The sequence below is a fragment of the Anthonomus grandis genome, chromosome 4 (genome assembly GCF_022605725.1).
Source record: "Anthonomus grandis grandis chromosome 4, icAntGran1.3, whole genome shotgun sequence".
Lineage (NCBI taxonomy): Eukaryota > Metazoa > Arthropoda > Insecta > Coleoptera > Curculionidae > Anthonomus > Anthonomus grandis.
Window position 1 is genome coordinate 15,978,503 of NC_065549.1, and position 18,351 is coordinate 15,996,853.

The window sequence follows — 18,351 nt, forward strand, 5'->3', positions numbered from 1 at the left end:
TAGAGTTTTGCCAAAACAAAAAGGTAATAATAACAAACTTATTTTCAAACTATCAAAACGTAGGTTATGGACTTTTGACTATCTCTATATATAAAAAAGACTTGTCCTGACTGATAATCAACGTACAGCCCAAACAGTAAAACCTAGAAATATGAAATTTGGGGACAACATTCCTATGGTTATGTAGGCGTCCACTAAGAAGGGATTTTTTGAAATTTCATCGGAAAGGGGTTGAAACCACCCCTTATGTATTATAGCTTCAAAACTATGTAGTTTTTTAAAAAGCGGTGAAACACGTAATTTTTATTTTATTTTTTTACCTAATTTTCAGTTTTTTATTTTTTTTTTAAAGGGGTTTTTTTATTCTTAAATGCATTGCTTTTCGGAAAAAAAAAACTGCAAAACACTTCAATTTAATTTCATTTTAATAAAAACAACAGATTCTCGAAAATTTCGCCACCCTGAAGGGGTAAAAACTTCTACGAAAATTCTTTCATTTTTAACTTATAGTGTTGAAAATTGATATTTTTACTTATTACATTACATATTGTTGTTTACAAAGAAGTCCTAAAGGACTTTAAGACGTCCTAAAAGACGTAGAACTTTTCTTTTATTTTCAAATTCCACGCGAGCAACGTTGCGGGCATTCAGCTAGTATTTTAATAAATGAACGATACAGAAACTCTGTCAAATCTGTAAAAACCTATCCAGGAGCTGACATCAATTCTGACAATAACCCTGTAGTATCCAATATAAAAGTAACACTAAAGAAACTTAAACGACCATTTAATAAACAAAAGCTGGATATTCCAAAACTAAAAAATGAAGCTATCTTGCAAAATGTTTAACATGATGTAAATATAAACCTTAAAAGCCTCTCAAGTTGTCAAGACGCTTCTCAAATAAACAAAACATGGAATGAAATTAAACAGATCATTACGGTGGATCAAGATAATTTAAAGGGTTTGACACAAATCAAAACAAACTTGGATGACGGACAAAATATTAAGGCTTGAAAACAAAAATAATGCTGTCAGGTATAAAGAAATTAATCAAATAATCAAGAAAATGATCAAAGATGCAAAAGAAGATTGGGTACGAGTGTAAGGAAATTGAAGAATATGACAGAAAACGACTGATATTATGACACGTCATAAATATCCTACAGTACTAAAAGATAGAGATGCTAATCTGATGACTTACAACAGCTGGTTCGTTGGTCAAAATACGTAAAAGAACTTTTCTATGGTAATCGTCCGGAAAGTATGCCAAATTATTCTAAGATATAGGTCCACCAATTTTACGCGAGATCTTACATGCTGTCAAACGGGCAAGGGGAGGAAGGGTTAGTGGTTCTGATGAACTGTCAGTTGAACTTCTTAAAATTGAACGATGACGCCATCAAGAATTTGGTTAACTTTTTTAATGTCATATACGCAACGTGAATTATACCAGAAGATTGGTTGTTGTCGACATTTGTATCGATCCCTAAAAAAACCCAACGCAAAAGAGTGCTCTGACCATCAAACGATTGCACTTATGAGCCCAAAACTTTCTTAAAGTTTTTTTAAGAGTAATATACAATAGAATATTTGATTAAGTGGACTCAGAACTTTGAATAAGTGACAATCAAGTGGGTTTTAGAAAAGGTATTGGAAAAAAGAGAGGCTCTATTTGGTATAAATGTTTTGGCACAGAGTAGTTAAGATCAAGATCTGTATGTGTGCTTTATTGATTTTGAAAAAGCTTTCAACATCATAAGCTTATCAAAATACTTACAGATCTCAACAGTGATAGCCGGAAAATCAGAATTATTACCAACCTCTACTGGAAACAACCAGCAAAAATTAGAGTAGGTGACAGACTCTCGGAAGAAGTAAAAATTTTGCTGGGAGTTCGTTAGGGATGTGTGCTTTCTCTATTATTATTTAATTTGTACAGCGAGGCAATTTTCCGTGAGACTTTAATTAACGGATAAGAAGGCGCTACCATCAACGGTCAAGTTTTGAACAAAGGATCTCCAGGATCTCAAGGATCTCCAAACACTCTTACAAAGATTAAATGATGCATGTAATTCCTACGGTCTAAAAATGAATCTTAAAAAAATTAAGTTTATGGTCATCACCAAAGTAACCGTATCATAGACAATACACCTATAGAGAGAGTAAGGAAATATAAATATCTGGGTAGTATAACGGAAACGTTAGATCATTCAATTGAAATAAGATCCCGAATAGCGATACCAAGTGTAGCAATTGTCAAATCAGCAAAATTTCTATGTAACAAGAATATCAATTTAAAACTTAGAATACGAATGTTAAGGTCCTACGTATTTTTGATTGTAGTTTATGGAGCTAAGTTTATTCATTTCGGCCTGAATGGATAAACTTGATGCCTTTGAAAGGTGGTGCTATCGTCATAAAGGATAAAGTAACGAACATGGAACTGCGTCTAAGAATTCAAAAGGAGGAGGAAGTAGTTAACACGCTAAAAAGACGGATCTTGAAGAAGAAGAAAAGAAGAAATAGGATAAGCAAAAAAATACTTAGAATACATACATTAATGCAAACTAATGTAATATAGAAGAGATCAAAGTGTTAGTCAATAAAAGTTATAAAATATAGATTTCAAAAAATATATTCTAATTGCACATTTCTGATCAAGTGCATAGTTCGGTGTACATCGATGGTTTCATAGACTCCTACAATTTCTTCTTTATACTTATATATATGTATATACTAACTTATAATATATATATACTATCGTATATATGTCTTTATCCTATCATCTTTATACACTAAGCCAGTTAATTTCATTTTAAATTAGCTATGTTCTTAATTTATTTTATGGTAAAGTATTAAGTCTTCAGGCAACATAATATATTTCTTTGGTATTTTGTACTTTATCAGTTGATGGACTAAGCCTAGAAATTGGATTTACTCATCCTATTTCAAAGCATTTTAACCTAGTTTTACTGGCACAGCCGTTAGGCATTTAATCAGCACTTTTATAAATTTCTCTATCAGGAATCCAGTAATTTATATTATAATACAGTCTGTTTTAGAAAAGGGTTTTCCCTCGCTCTTCTGTCTATTGTCTACTTTAATAACCAATTATGCTTTAGTGATTTTAGTAATAGTTTTGTATTGCAAGCTGATGTATTGTTTGACATTTATAGATCTTTAAATATATTTGGATTTGTTTTAATAAACATCCATCAGAGAATCTAAGAAATTAAAACCTAATATCAAACCCCTGAGGTATTGAGCGTTTCACTGCAATTTTGCGCCGTATTTAAAATAAAGTTTCGTTCAAAGTTGTAGTTCAATCTGGATTGCATATAAGCCAAATTTCAATATTTTCTGTCAAAAAAAAACTTATAGCAGCGAATCACTTGGTTGTGACACATCGTATACATGCCGGACTAACTCAAATAATGGGTGCGGAATTCAATATATTAACTTGTAAATACAAACAAGTTACAAGGCTGAACGAAAAAAGTTGAGTTCTACCAAAATTGAACGTTGAGAAGACCATCTTGCATGGGCATTTCAGCACCCAAGGAAGAAATTGGTACTCAAGCAAACTTTTGAAAAAAATTGGCGACACAAACTACAGCGAAAAGTACAAATGTTTGACAGTATGAATGTTCAATGTGAGCACAACTGAATAACTTACCTTGCAGCTGCTGCCAACTGATTTTTTCCATTAGGTAAGTTAGGGTCGGCACTCAGCGACTTGGCAGTAGTAAGCAACGCGCTGGATGACGTGGAGACACTTTTCAACGAATCTACCATTTCACCCCTTACGTGAGTTTCATTAGTTTCGCCTGCCATTTCCATTGAAACATGAAGGAGGTCATGGAAAGCTGAAGAGAAATCTTTGGAGGAAGAGGCTAGTTGAACCTTTAAACACGGAAACAGTATGTGAGTAAACAAATACTTACACATTTCACAAGTTTAAAATAAATCTTTAGTTTCCAAATATTCAGTGTGATAATGTCTACTTACAGGGTGATGAACGGAGTGAACGACTTCTGCGCTGGCTTGGTCCAAATTGGCGGCGGCAGTGGTAAGTTCTTGTTGCAGCTCTCCGTAAGTCTTGTTCGTGGGTGGAAACTCACCAGTTTCCAATGTAGATGTCCATTCTAGTATGGCACCATTAAAACATTAACTAATATTCTTGTTAGCCAACGAATAAACTTACCAATTATATTAGTAATGGCAGTATCGACATCTTTCTGACCAGGCAAACAGCCAATAGTTTTCTGTAACGCTGCGCTGACATTCTTGGCCACCTTCTGTAGAGTCGGAGTGGTGTCCACGGTGTGTAGACTTCGATAAGATTCTTCCAAAAGCCTCGCCGAGTGACCTAAAACTTCTTGCCCTGAATGTATAATCTTTCTTTGCAGCTCCGGGTTGTCGCTGGTAGCTGCGATACATCTGACGGCCCCAGTGAAGTTTCTTAGACTGTGCGAAGTATCACGTGCAGCTTGGGAGTTATATAACTCATTTCCTTGGGCGGTTGCGCTTAGCAGCTGTGCAACTCCTTGGTTCACCAGTTTGCTACTGGAAATGAGTTGTTGGGCTCCCTTTTCGGCTGAATCTCCCGGCAGGGGACGTAATCTATGGGCATCTACCGCCCTTTCGAATTCTCTTAGTTCTTCTTGGAGGTCATCGATCAGTTGGGAGGGTCCTTCTAAGCCAAGACCTTAAAAAATAGATAAGAAATATCGGTAAGAGGGGGTAAGAGTATAACATTTATAGGAAAATTGCTTTTAGTTAATATACGTTTTAGGAATGAAAGGTGAATGGATCAGTTAACAATATAAAGAACAAAAAAAAAAGTTAGAAGCAGTTTCTTGAGGGTGAATTATGCAGGAGTAGACTTACAATTTTAAATATTATCTTATGTGAAACGAAAATTAGGATTTTTTTAAAACCTTCAGAAATAGCGAAGTTTTACGCTATTAAAAGCATTTTGGTACCCTATATATGTATGTCCTAATTATTATTGTTTTTCTCTCTCACCGAGTACTAAAGATAGTCTAATATACGAGGTATGGTAATTAAGTAGAAATATAATTTTACTCATGAAAAATACTTTATTTATTTAAATAAAAGTGGTCACTTTCAAAGTATGACCCTTCTGCATTAACCCATTTAATCCATCAATGCTTTCGTTGCTGAAACGCTTTCTGGAACTCCTCGGCTGCAATAGAATTTAATGTCGTGGTCGAAATTCGCTTCAGCTTTTCTACGGTTCCATAATGGCGTCCCCGCATGACTTCTTTCAATCGAGGGAAGAGAAAAAAATCGCATAGAGCGAGTTCAGGTGAGTAAGGGGGATGGTCGATAATTTTCATCTTGTTTCGGGCAAAAAACTGACGAACAACACAGCCGGTGTGAAAGGGCGCGTTATCGTGATGAGATCCAGGAATTGCTTCCCCACAACTCTGGACGACATCGTTTTACACGTTCACGGAGACGTTGAAAAGATAATATTCTTTATTGACAGCTCTGCCTGGTGGCAAAAACTCCATATGAACAATGCCCTGACAATAAAAAAACAATATCATCGCCTTGATTTTTCCTTTGGTTCCTTCTTTGGTCGTGGCTCTCCAGGTTTTTTCCATTCACAACTCTAACGTTTTGTTTCTGGATCACACTCGTACACACACGACCTGTCACCCAAGTTTTTCCCAAGTTTAATAAAGAATTTAATCTTAATCTAATAACATATTATTTTTAACCAGCGACGTAAATATGACTGTAAGCAAAAATTCCGTTAGACGCATACACGCAATCTATTGCAAAACTACTCTGTAGGAATATTACTAGGAGATGTGTGCACGCAGACAAGTGTCAATCGTTATCGCAGAGTTGCCAGAGAAAGTGCAAAAACGTCGTCCAGTTCAAATAGTAGTTTTAATTGTTAACTGATCCTAAGAAAACGAGGATCTAAGAAACGATTTCTATTTGTTTCAAATACCGCGAGACAAATATTAGTAAATACCTTGACAAGCTGGTTTGGCTCTGCTTATAGCGCTCCTGAGTTCACTCAGATCCGAATTAAGCTGGTGACTAGTAAACGACAATTGTTCTGTTATAGACTGGTCCGTTAATGTTGGCAAAACTGTACGAGAAGTTTGAACGAAATGAGTGGCGGGCTGTAAAAAAAAACTTATTATGGAAAAGTCAGTTAGCATCTCATATATATTTTTATCATAGATCTCAATATTATTTCGTAATATATTGTTAATTTGCCTAATATTCACCCTTTGAAAATTCAAATCAAAAAGTTGTAATTAAATAGCCCAATTTTAAATTATTTAGTTAAATTTAGGACAACAAAAAAGTTGTAAAGATTGTTGATATGTAAAACGTCAAGACAATTAAAATATTAACGAAGTATGTTCAGGTCTTTTAAAATATAAAATTCGGCTATTTATACCAGGCTTAGTAGCAAAAATAGAAACCCCCTTTTTTAAATTAAAAAACATCGACGTTTCGCACTTATAATTATGAAATCTTTAAGAGCTAGAGTCGGGTACCATAAAAACCTGTATATATACATAATATGCTGATATCTTGATAACCTGCATACATGATTTCTTGACATTATTAAAGTATTACAGGGTACAAGCATATGCAGATGACACTCAGATTTATTTTAGTTTTAATGTTGAAAATTTAACTTGGCCTTTGGCTGTGATTTAAATGTACTGAGTAAATTATCGGCAAGTCACGCGCTAAAGTTGCATCCATCAAAGTATTATTTAATGTTATTTGGAAATAAAAATAAAATCACTACTTTAAAGGCAAATATTGAGAACTCTGGATAACACAAAGCTAAAGGTAATCCAGAGTGCCAGGAATCTTGAAGTTATATTGATGCCCGCGATATTTAAGAACTCAAGTTCTACCAACATATGGACAAAAGTTCATAATAATAAGACACACATGAAAATAGTACAGGGTATTTTCCCATATATTGACCCCTCTTTACAGGGGTTAGGTGAAAAGTAAAAAAATAATATACAAAACTTTTGGGGTTTTACTTTAAATTTTTGAATCCGATGTCAATTTTTTTTTCTTTTAGAAATATCAACTTCTGACAGATGGTCAGTTTTGAAATAATAATAACGCAAACGCCGCGAGAGCGAAATATCGGCAAGGGTTCGTCAAACAGTGACATTCCGGCGCAAAAATATGTTTAAAAATATAGAACAAGCATTTCGCATACGAATAACTTTGCGAAGAAAACGTCGGTCACTTCTCGTCGATCAAGAATAAGAATGATATATTTTGCTATATTTCGAAGGTAGGTAAATTTTTAGTAATTTTGAACACATTTAAATCTACACTATTGAATTCGAGCCTTTGTCTTTCAAATTGCCTATCAAGAATGTTTAATTACTTTGAAGAACACCAAATCATTCCATAGAAGATGCCAAAAGTTACTTTGGTCGGTCGGTCAAAAAATTCACTCATCTTTAAAAAAGTATAGGTATTTTCCTTATAAAATGTTATCTGTTCAAACAAGTATAGAGCAATGAAATAATCGGGTGACATTTCATCAAGAGAGGTTAGTACTAAAAGGGGACGATAATAACGTTTAATAAAATTGTGGACCGATGTATGCATCGTTACAACTGCAGGCATTTACAATCGAGAAAAGTTCGCTTTTGGTCAAGGACTTAACCTCGAATTACAAGAGAAATGAAGTTTTAAGGGCCGAAATGTTTACATGTATGGTGTGGCATTTTAAATGATCAAGTCAGAGGATCTCTTTTATAACGAAAACTTATCGGAAGGGAAAAGAAAAACCTAGAGATGCTTACATATCAAATTGAAACGAACTTGCAAATCTACCCATGAGGCAATACGATCAAATAGTATGGCCTCAAGATGGTACCCCGCCGCATAATGTGTTACCAGTTTTGCGATTGGTTGGCCAGCAAACAGTCCAGACCCGATACCCTTTCATTCGTTTCTGTGAAGTTACATGCCAAATGAAGTACAAGCAGAAAACAGAAAACTGAAAACGTCGAGGCGCTCCGCAGAAAAGTGATTGCAGCAATAAATGATATTGAGCAAAATCATAGAAAATTTATAATTAAAAACTGAAACTCTTTGATGATGAAAAATTGAACAAGATTATATAAATCGTATTAATAATAGTGGTAGTCATATAAAGCAGTTAAAATTATTTGTATTTAATTTAAAGTTAAACAATTATTAAAATAATGTATTTCTGTCAAAAAAAATATACTAAATATTGATTAATAAATATTAAATCTTAATAATATGTTATTGCTTATTATGTTTTCTGAATCATTTGTTTTCTAATAAACGTCAAACACTAACAATGGATATATTTGACATCAAAAAATTCGACTCTTAACTTTGACCATCTGTTAAAATTCGACATTTCTAACAGAAAAAACAATGTTGAAACCGGATTTAAAAATTTAAAAGAAAACTTCAAAAGTTTTGTATATTTTTTTTACTTTTCACTTAATTCCTGTAGAGGGGGGGGTTAATATATGGGGAAAGACCCTGTACATTTGGATCTAATAATATAGGAACTGTATTATTACATTAAAATGCCGACCATTGAATTTTCTCCTTATACAATGTTTTTTTAAAGAATGTTTGTTTTCTTCCTCTGCTCCTCTGTTCTTTTTATTCTTCTTTTTTTTATTAATGAATTTTTTGTACAGTATAATAAATACAGTGAGTTACTTGCTATTTAGTTAAATGTTATTTGTGCGAATTCATGTTATCGATTTTATCACCATGCATGGTCCTTTTTTATCAAGATAATATTCTTAACAAACAAATTCAATTGGATCTTAAATCAAAATTATATAAATTATTTAAATCTAAATAACTAAAAAAACCATTGAAAACTCCTTGCCTACTTTGAATAATTGATTTAAAACTTAATAGTTGACTATAACAATGAGTAATTAACAAAAGATACTTACATGTAAAAAGACCTCAGCAACGTACATAAGCTCGCTCTGAGCATTCGTATCATCAGGGTGTTGCCCATTAGACCGAATACTTTCCACCAATGGTGGAATTTGATCGGCCAATTCCCTAGTGTCTTGTATCAGAGCTTCCCTAGTCGCGGGATTCGCATTGTACTCATGACTGGTCTGTGCTGCTGTAATACATTGAGTCGCAGAAGAAATAGCTCTTTGGGCACACACCTTTAAAAAATCATTTTGTTATTTCCACTTAAAAGGAGTCTTATTATGATATTACTTGAACTCTATCCACCAGTTTCGCTCTTAACGCTGGCGTGGTGGCAGCAACAATAGTTACATCTCTTAGATCTTCGGCTGTTCTTCGCAGTTGATCCTGATATTTGATATCGTGTGGGTATTCGGTACATTGTCTTGCTGCTTCGACCTATAACGCAACATTTTGTTAAAAACTAAATTTGCTTTAAGGCTATTGTTGACTTGCCATTCTAGCAGTGGCGTCAGCTAAAGTTTTAGCGGCGGCCAAAAGTCGACGTTGAATGTCTGTGTTGGTCGGTAAACGTTCAGCTTCGCCCTTTATACTTTGGATTAGTTGTGCAGTAGCGTTGCCCAATCTTCTCGCTTGGCGAACCTATAACAATATGAAATAAATAAATATATTATATACATATATACCTTAGTAGGGTAGTAAGTTATTATTTTAAATTCAGGTACAGCTTCCCAAATGTTTCTAGAGCGTGAATCAAGCCCCTATTCCGATGCGCACTGAACCGCAGTCAAATTGGATGATTTCATGCATTTTTGCGAACGAATTACTTGATACAGTCGGCGACAAAATCTATGATGATTTTTTACCTATTGTTTATCTGCTGTATTTGAAGAGAATTATTGTTATTATTATTATTATAAATATGATATATTATATAAATATATTTATATAATATTATTATTATAATATGGAATTTTATTCAATATTAAAAGGCAAAGTCTTGTCAGGACCAACGACAAAGGTTATAATTAATGTTATTTTTGCAACGAGTAGCTGGTCAATGAAGATATGCAAAGAATTTCATGGATGTAAGAAGCCGTGTAGACGCGGACTCTGATCATTTTTTAGTACAGACAAAAAAGCGCCTAAACAGCGTCGGGCAAGGAAAAGCACGACCACAATATATCAGACGGCGGAAATAGACGTAGAGGAGCCAAGCTTTCAAGAAATAATAGTAGCAATGAACAAACTCAAAAATAACAAAACTCCTAAATCGAAAAGGAATGTAAGAAAATGGGCTTCAACATCAACGAGGAAAAAACCAAATATATTCACATTACCTAACAACCAACCAGCGACAGAATTGGTGAAAATATAACGATGGACACTTATAACTTCAAATGCGTCATAGAGTTTAAGTACCTACCTTAAAGTCACGATATTCTTAGACGACGACATAAACGAAGGTGTTGCTTTGCCATGCGAGCCTCCATGCAGTCCAGAACGATGTCGAGTATCAAATCTGTACAAAAGTGTACCAGGGTGTAATGATTTGCTATGGCTGTGACGCATGGAACCTTACGAAACATAATGAGCTTCTACTAAAACCGGCTGAAAGGAAAATCCTAAGAAGAATATTTGGCCCCTTCAAGGATCAAACTTTAAACCAAAGGATGAATGCAGAACTCCAGGACCTATACCAAAAACCTGATATAGTAAAATCAATAAAATCCCAGCGTCTGAGATGGGCTGGACATGTACATAGAGCACCTGATAAACGACTGATCAAGATAGTATTAGAATGAAATCCAGCAAGGAAGAGATCGCTGGAGCGGCTGAGACTCAGTTGTAGGAACAACATTTTCGGGAGTTTGAAGATTATTTGGATTGGGAATTACTTAAAGGATCGATAGAGGCAAATCGTTAACGCAGCCAAGATCCACCAAGGGTTGTAGTGTCACCAAGAAGTAAAAGAGGCGGCAGAAAATCTATATTTTAAAGATTTTAGAAAAGTTCAGCAACGGAAGTTCTAGTCCTATTAAATGCATCTTTCGAAAAGTAAGAAATATTGAGAAGGATGCTTTAACAACATTTTCTAAGCCTGGCAAAAGCAGAATAAGATCTGCACCAACTTCCAATTTACACGATTTTGATGCAGACCTTCTTCGTTGTATAATACTTTTATGTTACGGAAAAACCAGTTCCTACCTTGCGACAATTAACTAAAAAAATAAACGACGCAAAAAAATTATACTGGATCCTATGGGAGGGGATTCCATCGAAATCCCATATTTCTCATTACTCTTCTCAAAATTTTCTAAAATTGATTTCTCAATATTCTCAAGAGAAGTGCAAAAAATTTGATCATGTGATTTTTATCGAGCGCTTTTTTATAGAGCAAGAACCAGCTCTGCACTTTGTCGATCAATTAATCATAAATTTAAAAGGATCTGACACCGATAGAAGTGATACCGATTTTTTAGGAATACAGCAGTTCCGAGACAGAAGATGAACTTTTAAAACTTTGAAACTTTTTTTTTTGTAATACTTTAGAATGTTTTAGTCAATTTTTACCCATAGCGTCTTTCAATTTAAAAGAAAGAAATAAATTTGGCAAAATCAAGAAATAAATTAATAATTTAAATCAGAAAATTTTTGTCGCAATACTTTTTACGCGTAATGTAATAACGCCGAGGCGACAAATGCATCTCTCTTTTCCTCCCAAATAGCATCTTTAACATTTTATTATGCAACATAACCTGGTGCCTTTCTATTTTGCTACTTGTACTTATTATGTCTCTTATTTCCTAAATTTTAATTTTTTTAGTGAATTTTTAAAGTAGTACAGTGTGGTTTTCTGAGATATTATTGAGGCTAAATTGTTCTTCTAGTGAAATGTTAAAAGTTTCGACTTTTCCTCGTCGTAGAAGTCCGAGTACACTAAATTTTCATCTGCTATTTGTATAGGCAGAAACTCTGTTTTTGTCCTTTCTCTCAGTACCTTAGAGACTCTGCAGTATTTTACTTGATTTTCATCATCATTATTTAGTTCATCTAAAAAATTATTCCACCTTTCGTGCCTGAAATCAAAGACTTCATTTATAATCCTTCTAGTTAGACTGATCGCTATTTTGCTTGCTTGTGGGTGTTTATGTAACATTGCCTGCTTGTTTAATCTCATTTCTAGTGTTAATTATATTTTTAATTTTAATTTGCATTGGAAAAACCAGGATATTGGTATTAAGAAGTGGGATTTTTGAAGTTGCATTCATTGGTTAAGGTTTCAGAAAAAAGCATACAGTTTGTGATTTTTTTATCTGGTAAAGGACCATTTCTGAAACCTTGAGATAATATATTAAGGATAAGTGATCAGGAGCTTAGCTAGTCTTTAATCGCAGAATATCAGGTTTTATGTGATAATAATGTGTTGGCTCAGAGAGAGCTACTACCTAAATTGTACTTTCATTAATTTGGCATTCTCATCTCCTGCGTCTATTGTTGTCTTTTGCAAAATATATACTCTTTATAATTCAAAGTTTTGCTTGGTGGTTTGTATACTGCAATTAATATGAATTAATACTTTGTTATCAATATAGACTTTAATAGCTGTGTTTTCAATTACCGGGTCTGTTTGTTTCTTTTTTTGATTATAGCTGTGAGTGCGCCCACAACATTTGTTCTGTCAGTTCTATAAATCCTATAATAGAAATCTAGTAGAAATATGTGATTTTAGGTTTATAATAATTTTAGAAAGTTTTGCAACACTTGCTAAACGAAAAAAGTGCAGATCAGGGTTTAACTGAAGAGAAGTACACACTAATTAAAGGACTTAAGTTCGTGAGCACGCTAGAGTTGTTTACCATTGTTTTCCTTTACACTAAGCTTCAAATAAGTTTCTTATATATTGTCCCTCATTTTTCTCCTTAGTTTCCCAAGTTCGAATGCTAACAAGTTGAATAATTTACCCAAGAAGTCCAAGGAAAGAAAGTTATAAAAAAATTAAAGCAAAAAATCTAAAGAGAGGGATATTTTGTTTTAAAAAGAGAATGATTTCACACCATAGAAAACATTGAAATTGAGAAAAAGCATAAAAAACAAGAATTTTTTTCTCGACTTACTGTCCCAAAAATTTGATTACGCAAGTGCTTTTGTCAAATAAATCACATAAATTAAAATCAGAGTTAAATCAGTATTACTACTTACCATTTCACTGGCGTCCCCGGTAGAAGCGGATAATTTGTCTGTAGCAGTGTAAATCTCTTCAACACTATGTTCCTGTACTGATTCTTTGGCCTTTTCTCTCGATGCTAGTTTAATATGATTCAGCAGGTCATTTAGAGATCTTAAAAACAAAAACAAATATTACCAATAAAATAACTTTTTCAGTTATTGAACGTCGACTTACCTAGTAACCTCAGCGGCGGCATCTTTCAATTGGTTGTTTAAGTCATCATTGGTCGAAGCTTCGTTGCAAATGGCGGCTAAATGCTCAACTGCTTTGGCAACCTCGCGTACCGCCCCCGTCAATTGTTCTTGACAAGCAGGGGACTGGATCGTCGGAGCAACTACTTTCGCGCATGCCACAAGTTGAGATGTGGCTAAAGCGCATTGCGTCGCTGCCCCAATAACTCTAAAAATCATATTTAAGATTCTTTAGTCATGTTAATGTAAATTCGTGAATGTCAGATTTAATTATATTGCTAGAAGTGCCAATTTTGTTAGGAAATAAAATTAAGAAACCAATCTTTATTACCTGTTCTGGGTTTGTTGATCTTCACAGGTCGAAGCAATATTCTTAGCCTTCAAGACCAATGCGGCAGTGGTGTTAGCCACAGCCTTGGCCAAAGACATCAGAAGGTCTTGTAGCTCCTTATTCTCGGCAGTATCTTCGCCAATGCTGGCTAAAACTTGGGTGCTGGCTTCACCAACGCGGGAGGCTGCGTTAAGAAGCTGTTGACGAGGCTAAAACCGGACAAGGTTCTCTCAAACTGTTAGGAAATGTTTTAAAAAGTGTCATACCTGGTTGGATTCAGGCTCAGCGGCCTTAAGAAGGTCACTAAAGGCTTTACATAAGGTTCTGGTAGCGTCCAAAAGTTTGTCGCCCATATTTTCGTCGTCGGTAAAAGCAATGATCTTTTTCACTTCTTTTGTCATTTCTGGCAGATTGCTTCCTATGGTGGTAATAGCGGCGCCTACTGCATGATGGTCTACCTCTTCTTGGGCCAAGGTCAATGTTACGACCTAACATAATGAATAAGAAGCAATTAAAAACAAGATTATCATTATTACTTTGGTTGTGTTAGAAACTATTTGAAAGCTTTACAGAGTACTAATGAACAATGGGAATTACATAATAAATATTTCAAGATTAGTTAAATTCTATAACTTCAATAGAAGCTTTAAAAATGGGCAAGTTTCTAAATCCGGCAAAATTGCAAATGTTTTTGTTGAATATGCCCTAAAATCTAGATCTACCAAGTCTCGAACAAGCCGCAAAGGTACAAGAATACTCTTTAAAGACGTTGGCAGCAATACACAGAAAATATTTAAAAAAAAACCAAAGCAGCGAATAAATTTGTAATTATTTTTATTTTGTTGTTTGTCACACGCATGTTGCAAGTTTATTGCCATAAAATTAAAATTCTACAGGAAGTAATTAAAATATATTTTTCATTAGGCTTGTGGGTTCTTCTATGATCGAAAACGAGTAAATTAGTAATTTTTCATACATTTACGGCTTAATTGCTAAGCCGCACTTTTATTATCCAAATGACCTTTAAACAATACCACACCCACAGTAGACGCATCATATTTTTTTACTGTTTTCTTAATAAGAACCACGTTTTTCCATTAAAAATATGCCTATACATATTAAAATAAATTGATTTACCTAAGATACCTAATAACTTTTTAATGATGGAATACGTAGCAAGGTAGATCATTAGCAATATTAATTAATTGCAAGAACAAGGAAATTACATTAATACACGTCGTACAGCCAATATTTACCGGATTTAGGAATCATCATAAATGCTCATGTCTTATTGACTAATTTCTAAGTTAATAAACTGACAGAAGTATTAAATATTTCACAATATCAAGTTATATAAAAAAATTAAAAAGTGTTGTATTTCTTATATTTGCTTTATTAAATTTTAATAGATTTCATGAAACTAACGATACTAACTGGTTAAATATGTCTAATAGGGAACGCTCTAACAAAATTTCAAATATTTCAAGGCATAAGTCGTTTGCGTATATTACGTTTTTAAGCAAAGTTTTTTTTATAATCTTATTTAATCCCACAACTCAGTCTTTAAATGCATCAAAACGTATTCTTGCTTAAAATATAAAGCCCTATTAAAATGAATACAGAATATAGCCATGAGAAGAATATAATTTAATATTGTTATCTGATTAATTGGTTAAGTAAAACTAGTCCCTGGCCAGTTTGGATAGCTATAAGATTTTAATTTATATACATATAAAATAAAGGGTATATGGAACTTCAATTATATAAAAGGGCCTTTTTTTGAAACTACAACTTTATTTTTAAGGTAATTATTATTGGTTGTGTAAGTATTGGTTGGGGTGGTTCAAATACGATCCATTTCACAACAAAATAGTACCTATCTAATAAACTTTTTCGATACTCTGATCCACGTCATGTATACGCTAAGAAATAAATTTTGTGCTTTTAAAAAAAGAAATAATAATGAGGGTGTTAGCCGTTATTATTGTATAGGAATAAAATACAGTAATTCAGTAAAAAATGCTTAGGGGTCCAACAATTTTTAATGTTATTCCTATAATTTCTAAAAAAAATATATTGAATTTTTTAAAAAGGAAAATAACTTTCGAATCACCGAATCAACTTGATGCAAACATTAGTGTTACTGTTCGAAAGCGTTTAAGACGTGCCCTATCGATATTTCTCACCGAAGAGTGGCTTATCGACAAGAAAAATCCTTCACTTTGCATATTTTTTCCGATAAAAGTAAATTTAGTTGATTTTCTTAGGATGGATTCTTATGCTTAAGGCGTATTAAAGATATGTGTAAAAACAAACAGAATTTTGCATTTATTTTTTATAAAAGAAGAAATTTGTATAAAAATCTAATGTTTTTTTTTTGTCAGTATATTTTTTACGAAGTCAAAATTTTTTATCAACGATTTTTTAATTAATATATTGTTGCTACTTATTACTGTTGCTGACTCTTGAGCAAAACGAATTACAGTCACTTTTCTCATCGGACTTCTGCTGCATTTTTCAAAGTTTGACTCGAGTGTAAAACATTTGGGAGAACAATGCTTAAATATCCTTAACTCCTTTAAGCATGTGGGTTGAAAAAATAACCCATTAATTTTGTTTCCTATTTACATACTGGGATAGAATATATACCATTTATTTTACGTCGTCTAACCTGCAGGTTGAATCTTCAAGTCTTATTTCGTTCAATATATGCTAAGGCTAAAGAAAACAACTGGTTGAAGAAATTATGGTCGATAATTTTTTTGGCACAATTTGTTTATTTTTCTGCTAATTTGTTAAAATTTGTCGAGGAGTACATAGTTCATATTATGCGTGATAAAAAAGTGTACATATTTTTTTTAAATCACTTCTTGTAACCTTCTAAACATCTGTGATTAAAATTGCACCCATTATGCTCTATGGTAATTTTTTAAGAATTCTCGTTCTCTTTTCTTAGCAGATGAACGACAGGAAAAGCAGATTGCTTTTGCATCAAAACAAAATAGCTTCGGATGAGTTGTACGCTTTCTTGGAAGAAGTAGAAATTGTTTTACCGCCTTCTGATTTAGAGTCTGAATACGGTAACGAAACTTCGGATATTGTAGGTGAATCCGATATAGAACAGAATAATGATTTAGTGTTAGATGACAAATTGGTTGCGGATAACAACGGACTGGAATTAAGAAGATGATATACCATTAGCGAAAAAATATTTTTCGTGAAAAACCAACGTGTGAAAATTTGCTAAACGCAATGTGGCCTGCCGGATTTCATAAAATCGATGAAAAATTCTACACCAATACAACTTTTTCAATTATTTCTATCCGATGATCTGCTGGCACAGTATTTCTTGGTATTAACATCCATCCGTCTTCCCATATAGGGACCACTGCTCTTCCGAACCAGATTTGCATTACTATTTTATTGCAAACTTGATGACAGTCAATCGGTTTGGATGGTTTGTTACAAATTTACACCTTAATGATAACGCAAGTAATACCGAAACGAAATGAACCATATTATGATAAACTCTATGAATTATGACCATTTCTTTGTTCTTTGGAAGAATCCTTTCAAAGGTATTTAAATTTGCATGAACATGTGGCAATTGACGAGAATAGGATTTGGTTCAAATGGCGCAGTTCCTTGAAACAAGATATGACAAAAAAAAACCTATAAAAAGATGCATGGACAGTTTGCATGTCGGAAAATCCATATTAGGTATATCTGCAACTTTCTAATTATCCAGGAGAATTTATATGTTATTCGTTTTAAAAATTTGTGTTCAACAGGAAGCATACCCCAGATAGACGGACCTGGGCACAGTAGAGTGTTTTTAAAGCGGCAGTATTTGAGAAGTTTAAAGTCCACCTCCCAATAAAACCAAGCTTTTGGAAAGCCTTATTGATAACATTATCTAAGTGATAAAAGAACTGTAGGCTTATATCCAGAGTGACACGTTATAACGATTGATCATGTAGTCGAAATCAATAGTATTTCTAAAACGATAAAAAGTCATAATTTTTATTTAGCCGAATTAAGTTCCATTGTATGGTATGATTCCATAGTATGGAACTATGGAATTCTTTCGCACCAAACTACCAAGCTATTCATGTATATCATATGTCACAATTATCAGGGGATTTGATTAACAAAACTATTAAAAAGAAGAGCCTTGAGGCACTCCAGATGGAACCTCAATAGCTTTAGAAAGAAAAGCACCAATTTTCACAACCAGTCTATGATCAGACAATAGCTTTTGAACCAAAACAATAAAGGTTCGTCAATCCCAATCATTTTTAGTTTATGCAATAAAATATTGCCGGGTACTCTATCGAACGCCTTGGAAAAATCAGTGTATATTGTATCCCCTTAATACTCAATGCATCCAACAAGAAGTCTACCTGAGTGAGAAGGTTCAACTCCGTAGATTTGCCTGGTCTAGATCTAAACTGCTGATTAATTAGTAGGAGTTCAAAAAGGGGGGTGATGATGTCACATACCAAGCTTTCAAGTACTTCGGGAATTGCACTGAGTATAATGATAGGACGATAGTTGGTAGCAGAGGTTTTGTCACCTGACTTATTGGTAGGTTTTGGGAAACTCTCTTTCCAG

General features: G+C 33.7%; 1 protein-coding gene across 3 annotated transcripts in view; it reads right to left on the reverse strand.

The window, feature by feature from the left end:
• The window catches only part of LOC126735790 (talin-1), a 114,406-nt gene that overhangs the window by 36,579 nt on the left and 59,476 nt on the right, over positions 1–18,351 (reverse strand). For all 3 annotated transcript variants that reach the window (XM_050439897.1, XM_050439896.1, XM_050439899.1), the window contains exons 9-19: positions 14,004–14,225; positions 13,738–13,946; positions 13,390–13,614; positions 13,188–13,326; positions 9,480–9,626; positions 9,276–9,422; positions 8,993–9,220; positions 6,016–6,169; positions 4,207–4,710; positions 4,011–4,147; positions 3,679–3,905 (exon numbers count right to left, since the gene is read on the reverse strand). In XM_050439897.1, the coding sequence (XP_050295854.1) occupies positions 3,679–3,905; positions 4,011–4,147; positions 4,207–4,710; positions 6,016–6,169; positions 8,993–9,220; positions 9,276–9,422; positions 9,480–9,626; positions 13,188–13,326; positions 13,390–13,614; positions 13,738–13,946; positions 14,004–14,225 (2,339 nt within the window). The remainder of the gene's footprint in view (positions 1–3,678; positions 3,906–4,010; positions 4,148–4,206; positions 4,711–6,015; positions 6,170–8,992; positions 9,221–9,275; positions 9,423–9,479; positions 9,627–13,187; positions 13,327–13,389; positions 13,615–13,737; positions 13,947–14,003; positions 14,226–18,351) is intronic.